The sequence below is a fragment of the Sinocyclocheilus rhinocerous genome, unplaced genomic scaffold, assembly GCF_001515625.1.
Source record: "Sinocyclocheilus rhinocerous isolate Xijiao unplaced genomic scaffold, SAMN03320098_v1.1 scaffold5769, whole genome shotgun sequence".
NCBI classification, from domain to species: domain Eukaryota; kingdom Metazoa; phylum Chordata; class Actinopteri; order Cypriniformes; family Cyprinidae; genus Sinocyclocheilus; species Sinocyclocheilus rhinocerous.
The window spans coordinates 51,159-60,137 of record NW_015645756.1 but is presented as its reverse complement, the minus strand read 5'-3'; the positions used below and the strand labels follow the sequence as shown (position 1 = coordinate 60,137).

General features: G+C 37.3%; 1 protein-coding gene and 1 long non-coding RNA gene across 3 annotated transcripts in view; both read right to left on the bottom strand.

The window, feature by feature from the left end:
• The window catches only part of LOC107706922 (uncharacterized), a 5,590-nt gene extending 3,541 nt beyond the window's left edge, over window positions 1-2,049 (bottom strand). For both annotated transcript variants that reach the window (XR_001636198.1, XR_001636199.1), the window contains exons 1-2: window positions 2,004-2,049; window positions 1,032-1,197 (exon numbers count right to left, since the gene is read on the bottom strand). This is a non-coding gene — a long non-coding RNA (uncharacterized LOC107706922). The remainder of the gene's footprint in view (window positions 1-1,031; window positions 1,198-2,003) is intronic.
• A 3,378-nt stretch (window positions 2,050-5,427) lies between these two features.
• The window catches only part of LOC107706921 (BTB/POZ domain-containing protein KCTD8-like), a 34,324-nt gene continuing 30,772 nt past the window's right edge, over window positions 5,428-8,979 (bottom strand). The window contains exon 2 of the mRNA XM_016510778.1: window positions 5,428-6,326. Within this exon, the coding sequence (XP_016366264.1) occupies window positions 5,800-6,326 (527 nt within the window). The 3' untranslated portion in view covers window positions 5,428-5,799. The remainder of the gene's footprint in view (window positions 6,327-8,979) is intronic.

The following is an 8,979-nucleotide window of genomic DNA, read 5'->3' as shown; positions in this document are numbered from 1 at the left end:
TTAATTAAGTTGCTTAAACAACTATAAAACAAAACAGCATCATGTACGTATGCATATTTTAATACAAAGGGCGGAAAGCCAAGCACAGAGTACATTTTTCATTTAAAAACATGAGTTGGATGCAGTGGGATGGGAAAAAAAACGCCATAAAGTCTCGATATATGTTTTTTTCTAAGTTAAACTTGCATTAATTTTACATGGCTTTCTAAACGTGTGGCTCCTTTGTGCGACATGCGAGTGCAACGATGATAGATGTTCTTCTAGAAAATGTGCGAAATATGTGTTCTGTGTGAACGACTTGGTTTCAGTTTTGATGTAAACAAGATCTTCTCCGCATTGATGTTCTCTTTTTCCGCAATATTTTTAATGAACAACACAGCAGCGCCATATCTAGTGGCTTCAACTGGATGGGCTAACAAAAACATTATAATGCAACGACACATACATCGTCATCACATCTCATGCGCCACTGATAAGGCTGCCTCCTTAACGCACAACTAAAATTCGAATACAACGTTTTTGCATTCGAATGTGGATTTTTATTTTAAATTCGACGAATATTCGAAATTCAAATTTGTTTTTTGACAGCCCTACTAACCTGTAAAAATCTTCACATCAACTACCCATCTGCATATGACTTATACATGGCAAAATTGCACAGTTTTGTAGCTTTTTTTTTTTGGACAGAAAGTCAAACCGATCTGCAGAAACACCTCCAGGAATGAGCTTCAGAAATGACAAGGACGATGACTCACAGTAAATCACTGATTACATACTGTATTCCAAATATATGACAGACGTCATTTTGAGAGTTATGAATAAACTGTGAGATCTGCCTGACTGATTACATGACTAAAACTATCCTCGCCTCTATGACAAGCATCAATTCAGATGTCTGAAATGATTAGACCGAGCTGAAGAGAAAAGCCTCGGATGATAAAGTTAAGACTCAACCTAAATGAAGTCTCCACTCATATGAATAATAAAATTGTCTGCTTCTTCTCAGAATAATTATGCTCTTGAGGACTTACCAGCCATCTGAGACAGGTGAAATGCCATGAAGTCTTTGTTGAAGGAATCTCTGCTGGAAGCTTAAGGTGTTTTGGAAGTTGGCAGCTGGTTTCTAGCTGGTCCAAACTGACTGCAGACTGGATTGATCTGTTCCTCCTTACCTCCTTACAATTCAGTGTGTTAACTCTATCAAATACAATATATAAACACTGACACATCTAGCTTTAAAGGGATAGTTCACCCAAAAATGAAAATTACCCCATGATTTACTCACCCTCAAGCCATCCTAGGTGTATATGACTTTCTTCTTTCAGATGAATAATTTTGGAGTTATATTATAAAATGTCCTGGCTCTTCCAAGCCTTATAATGGCAGTGAATGGGGGTCGACATTTTGAAGCAAACTAAAGTGTATCCATCTATCATATAAAGTACTCCACATGGCATGGGTGAACGAGTGGTAATATTCAATAGTCCAATAAAAGTCCAATAAACTGCGTCAATCCATCATAAAAAGTGCTCCACGCAGCTCCTGGCCTCCTGAAGCAAATTGATGGGTTTGTGTAAGAAAAAAATAGATATTTAAAACTTTATAAACCATAATCTCTAATTTCCGCTTACTGTCATAGGCGCGTTCATGAGAGAGTCACCTTCCAGCGGATGACGTAGGCGTAGCGTCCAATAAACTGCCATTTACTGCCATTATAAAGCTTGGAAGAGCCAGGACATTTTTTAAAATATAACTCTGATTGTATTCGTCTGAAAGAATAAAGTCATATTCACCTAGGATGCCTTGAGGGTGAGTAAATCATGGGGTAATTTTCATTTTTGGGTGAACTATCCTTTTAAGATATAATTGAGAAAACATCTCAAACTATTTCATTACACTTTGGGTGACAAAGCTGACATACAGTTGTGACAGAAAATATAAGCAAGCACAAATGTTTAAAATTATTAAAAAAAACAACAACAACCAAAGCCTACAAAACTCACCAGAGGATGTGTGGCCTTGTTGGAGGTTAGGTTGGAAAGAGGACCTTCAGGATCACGGCTGCCCTTGATATTGCCTGCTTTTATAAAAGTTTTCAATAATATCTGACTGTGTTGAAATGTGAGGGCACAGCTTTAAACTTACAAAAGATATGTATTTTAACAACTTCTTACCATCACAATGTTGCCAAGAAAACATAATAAATAATAGTCAAGATAAGTGACTTTCCTTACATAAATAAGCAACATTTTTATGTTTATTTGTTTATGGACTGGAAAAAGTGCAAAAACACAGTAAACAAAGCTAAACTATAACTTCCTGCAGAGGACGTATTTTCAAAAATGCCATTCTTTTAAAATAAAAACAAAATGTTACAAAACATAGACACCTCTAAATCAATAAATAAATCCCTCTCAGGAATGGAAAAAGCATGCATTTATGCACCATTCAAGTGGGGAGGCTCTGGAAAAGGCAGAAACACGGGATGAAATGAGAAACAAACTTTACATTATGTATAGGGTGGAGGTTTGACAGCTGCCAAGCTAGCAAGCCAAAATGTCTGACTATTCTGGAAAAAGGCCATTAAATGCAACCGCCTTAATGAAAAACAAGCCCAAAATGACTTCTACGAGGATGAAATGCAGGGATATGTTTTGTTTTCTAAAAAAAAAACTGATTTGTAATGTTTATGTGATGTCTGAAAAAGGCTGGTATTGACCTTTTCTTGAGTACAAAAAGAATAAAAGTGCTGGAAGGTGAATATTGTAGTAAATTATGAGATTAAAAAAAAAAAAATATCCAAAAAAATATCACTCTAAATGAAATAAGGTGGACAAAACACACATTCAATTGCCCATCATAACATGACACTTTTATTACAGGACACTGAGCAAATCAACAGATATAACAACAAATGTCTTCACAAATTCTGGAGCATTTCAGGTTTCACAGTAGACTAACACTAAGTCCTGATTTAAACCCATTAAATATTATTATTCTAGGATAACAGAGTCAACTGTGCCTTGTGCTTTTCAAACCTGTGTCCTGGATTGAGACCATATCATATCTCAAACCGGCATTTACAGAATGTTGTGCTTTAAACGTGCGCAGAACACCATACACATCGATTAGAGGGCAATCACCTAATATCTCTCAAACACAAGTCTTTATGGAGATGGAAATGCACTGTGAATGCTCACTGACATTTGATATGCCGCCTACGGCAGATGGAAAGATCATTCCCCGAGTCTGGAATGACGCACTGCTATAAACAATATCTTGGAACCATTTTCAGCATGTGGATTAAGCTACTGGCTCAACGCCATAGCTATTTTCATTTAAAAATAAATCTTGCTAGGCTCAAACTTAGATTAATCTGTCTCAAAAAGATCAATTCTTAAAGATGATTTCACATTAAGGTTTCGCACTGAGACCAACTGTAAGGGAACCAACCGTGGGCATGCATCTTTGGAGGTCAACTCCAGGCCTTCTCCATAATCCAGCTCTGGAACCAACAATAGGCTTAATATGAATAATTTGTAGCAACACACTTCCTGGTTTTCCTTATTTTTTGTGATTCCAAATCCAAATTTCTTTTACAAATGGCTCTTTAGAAATTTACATTAAGAAAAGTATGCGCACACATATGGACAGAAGCACACACACACACAATCAAACACTTTAGAAAATGAATGGCACAAAACAAAAATTCATAGCAAAAGACAATGGACAATTTCTAGGCATCAGTCAGAGAAACCTCACACAGGGAAGAACCAGTGTGGAGATGATGTTCATAGTAGCCCATCATATAAATGCAATAATTAGGTCATTTAAAGGGATGGAATGAGAAGATAATTTATTCATTATATTATATATCTGTCCTCATTTTACGCTGCTAATATAAAATCCCTATATCCTCTTATATTCCAGTTAGGATTTTAGATTATGTGCAACTCATTCATCGTACTTTCCAATTCTAGCTTGATGATTCTCAGCAAATATACAGCTGTATGTTTATATATTTAAATATATTGTATAGAATTATATTAGGGCTGTCAGTTTAACATCTATATAGTATAATTTATTCCAATAAATGAACACAATTAATGTGGCACAAGACTTAAAACAGTTTTGAATGTGACACATAATGAAAAAACAGATATGACACAAGAAATGATGCAACGTCCAAAGACATCCATACAGCTTGTGAACATAAACCAAAAATTAAGCAATGGTGTATATGGAAGTGTCCTATGTGAACAGCCCAGGACTGATAGACTTGACTGAAAAATGTTTTTTTTAGCAAATGCTGATATATATGTGATTAATTGCAATTTGATGTAGTGCTCGACCGATATATCGCCAAGACCGATATATCGTCTGATATTTGCCATTTTTCAAATATCGGCATTGGCCGATGCGTTCGTGGCGGGACTTTTATTTTGATGGCGCTGAGAATGAACACACAGTGCTCACATTATCCCTCTTGTTCGCTGTCCTCGTTAACAGTTCTGTCCATGGACAGAAGTCTGTCTAATAATCAGATAGAACTGTTAAACAAAGGAATTAAAATGTATACAAAAAAGTATTATAACGACTGCTTTTATATTGTTAGTAATAGAAAGGCAAACATTATAATACTTTCTCATTTGCTGTCAGCATTCAGCAAATACGCATTTATATAATTTAAACAAATCTTTGAATGACTAATGAACATCTAATTTCAAAAACCTTGCAAACTTAGTCGAATCCAGCAGTGAGATCTTATGAAGTGTGCATTTGTATCCTGCATGATTGCGTGTTCTCTGCGTGACGGTCGGTCCGTGTGAATTGAATGCGGACAGGTGGAGAGTTCAGCTTCACTGAGATGCGCGATCGACAAACATTAAACTCGTGATTTCAAATTATGCTCCGCTTCATGCTTTTGCCCAGTGTCATATTCATATTTTTATTATATATTTATTTATTTGTGAAAAATACTTTGTCATTTAAAGTATAAGCATGTTTATTTTACACATTTATTTTTTAATCCATTTTCAAATGATTTCAAATATCTTAAATATTAAATAAATAAATAAAATTATATCGGCTTTATATCGGCCACCGGCCACCCTGCTTTCCAAGATATCGGCATCGGCTGTCAAAAAACCAATATCGGTCGACCACTAATTTGATGAACATTTTAAATTGTTTGGTAGCCCTAATATATGTACGCAAAAGACATACCATTTAATCTACAACTAAATTCATCTCCGAAACTAAGTTTGATAAAGACAACCGTGTTTACATTAAATCTGTGTCATTTGTATAGAACCAAACTGAACAATTAGTTAATGCACAGTGACACCTCTCTTTTGGGCACAACAAGGATTTACTTCTTCTCCCACTTATCTTTGGCAACATCACCAAAGATAGCCAGGCTGCCTGTCAGTTTAATAGTTTATAGAGATACTGTATACTATGAGCCCTATTTGCAGACCTTCTGGACAACTGAAAGGTTTATTTAGGTGACTCTGGATGGAATGGCTTTTCATTGAAACATTCTCCACCACCACTTTGGTAGGTTTTGGTAGTCTAGTTCAAAGATATGAATGGTGCTATCAATCTGAACAAAAACGGAGCAAAGTGGAACATGTTTCATTGGCTCAAGTTCTTTCTTTCTCTTTTCTGATACTCAGTTGTTTGGTTTCTCAGTGTGAATCAAGGCCTTTGAGGGCTTTAAAGTCTGTTGGGCAATCTATTGTGCAAGATTGTGAATCGGTTGGATAGTTTAAACCAGTTGCCTATCCTGAGTTTTCTTTATAGGCCGTATTTCTGAAGCAGTTCTGACTGCCACTGCCGTTTGCGCTCTGGGAACGCCGGAGGGATCTTGATCTTTCGGAAATCTCGGATACACTGTTTCATTTCCTCCTCCATGCTGGGCCTCTCCAGAGTCTTCCTCCGGGTCAGACCGCTTCCCCCACCATCCCGCGGACCAACCCCACTAGTGAGGGACTGGAACAGCTCACTGTTCCGCCTCTTATCCGGCAGCTCCATCCACTGCACCGAAGAACCTTTCTTGGGCGGTCGACCCAGAGTAAGAGTGCTCGGAGGTCGAGATACAGAGTGCAAGGCGCCACACGGAGCCAGCGAGCCCCCAACAACCTCACCGCGTGACACCAGGATGGGACCCCCGTCCTGGGGAGACGTGGCCTCTGAGTGGGTCTCGGAGCTGGATGTGGAGAGCTCGTTCAACGAGGCTCCGCTCTCGCTGGCCTTATCCAGCAGTTTCTCAGACTTGGGCTCCTCACGCTCCAGTTTAGGGGATGCTGACTTGCACACAGGTCCTGGTGGATAGATAAAGAAAAATTAGCTGATAAAACAATATAAACCCCTAGAGGCCAATGTCAAAGTCCCACAGACTGAACTGATGAAATGCTTAGCTCCTTTGTGTTAGTGTTTGCAATAAATCACAAAATATCCATTGCTTCTTCTCTTTTCATTAGTTTTGTTATGCATACACTGCAAAAAATATCCAAACATCCTTAAAAAAAAGATATGTTTACTTGATGAGCAAAAAATTGCATCAGGACTTTTTAAAGCAAACTAAATTTAGGCTTACAACAAGAAAAAAAAAATGCCAGCAGCACAGACCAACGTTCTTCAAAATATCTTCTTTGGTGTTCAACAAAATAGAGACACTCATATAGGTTTGAAGAACTTCAAGGGTGAACTATCCCTTTAAGTAAAGAAAACTGAATTAACTAATGGTTCTTCCAATACCTAGTGAGCTGCCTACATAGCATCTTAAATGAAATGTAACATCGTTAGTGACCAATTAGGAACATTCTACATATGTAGCATCACAAATGATTTTCAATAGAGCTTGCTGTTGAAGAGGTACACTATGTGGCATTTCATTCAGTACAGGTATACATGTTTTAATTCACAACACAGCCCTTACTGCATTCCCTCTTAACCATAGATTTAAGGAGCCTGTGAGAGGATGTCATGCATATATTTTGAGATAGAGGGGTTCTTAGTCATGTAATTCAGCCTCAAGCGAAACACCAAAGAGCCTGGGTACAGGTCAAAAACATGGAAATGTGGTCCATAAATGGTAACTGACTGCATTTCAGTGCAATATCAAGGACTCAGTGGTGATTACACACATAAGAGATATGTTCAGAGGTTAAGAAAACGGTTTACACTGTACAGATTAAGACAAGTCACAATGTCTTAATCCCCCAGAAGTCCCTTGCTGTCCATGCTTCAAAGTTCTTTGAGATAGCTTTTATTTTCTCTGTCTGCAAAAGAGAAAATTTGGCTTATTTTGAAATAAAAAATGAAGCTTTACAAATGACCAACACAAGTAACTCAACTAACTACATCTAATCTCTTGTCTATTATCTCTGTATTAGGTCATAATGATGAAATAATACATTTTTGCAGAGAATCAAGAGCCAGCTGTAACTGCACGCTTCAGCAAGTCTCTTAATGTGATGCAGAGGAGCTGCTAATTGGTGATTAAACATGGAAATGCAGGCGAAGCTGAAAACAAAGACTCAACCTGTCACTTTTCAGGACACAGATCATTGAAGGAGACCCTCTGGGAACAGGACACCTGACCATTGGCTGGAAACAGATCCCAGACCAGCAGATCTTTCGGAAACTGACCAAGGTGGCATAAAACTAACTGCACATCACGGTAAAACTGAAATGTATAAATTCAGTAAGTTAAGCTCAACCATCAGTTTTTGAGGCATAAAACTGATTACCATAAACATTAATTTTAACTTGTCCCTTCTTTCCTTAAATGAAAGGCAAAAATCTGGGTTACAGTGAGACACTTACAATGGAAGAAAATCAATCCATAAATGTTTAAATGCACAAGATTTCAATATTATAGCCACTAACCTTTTCTGTGTTAAATTAAATTATAAACAAAGTGCTTTAAAAAATATATTATTTTAATTTATTATTTACATTTATTATTTACATCCACCAAAAATGTGCCCTATTTTTTCTTTCTTTTTTTGGAGTAATCAACATTATGCTAGCAGACAGAACTTGTCATCTTCCTTGAAAAGTGTGCAAATTTTGTGACACTCATGCAACAGAGTAGGGAAAATAAATGACTCATACAAACTGATTATTTATAGTTGTCTCTGCACATTCAGGTGAAGTGGGAAATAACATTGTAAAAATCTCAAACTTTTAAAGGTGCACTTGTGTTGTCAGATCTTACAAGAAAAGGAAGCAAACTGCAGTGAACTGGAAAAAAAAACACCCCAAAATGAGTGACTCGGGACATCGAAAGAAGGTTCGAATAGAAATGAGGGTAGAACGAGGGGAATGCCAATGTATGTAAGCAACTTTATAAAAAAAATGCAGTCTTATTATATAAGCTTACATGACAAGGTGCTTTAATAATCATTTCCTCAATGAAACTCTTTACCCCTTGCAGACTTGTTTGCTATTATATAAAATAAAACATCAGATGAATAAAAACACTTGACATATCACCCTGGGTCACTATTTATTTAGCAAAAATAAATAAAATATGGAAAAGCCATGTGTGACAAATTCAGGACACCCTATGATTCAGTTGCTTGTAGATCCACTTTTAGCAGCAATAACTTGAAGTAATCATTTTCTGTATGACTTTATCAGTCTCTCACATCGTTCTGGAGAAGTTTTGGCCCACTCTTCTTTACAACGTTGCTCCAGTTTATTGAGGTTTGTGGTCATTTGTTAATGCACAGCTTTCCCCAGCATTTCAGTCAGGATGAGGTCTAGACTTTGACTGAACTGCTGCAATCTTTTCTTTTTGCAGCCGTTCTGTTGTAGATTTGCTGGTGTGCTTGGGATCATTGTCCTGTTGCATGACCCAATCTTGGCCAAGCTTTAGCTGTCGGAAGGATGGCCTCACATTTGACTCTGGAATACTTTGGTATACAGAGGAGTTCATGGTCGACTCAATGACTGTGAGGTGCCCAG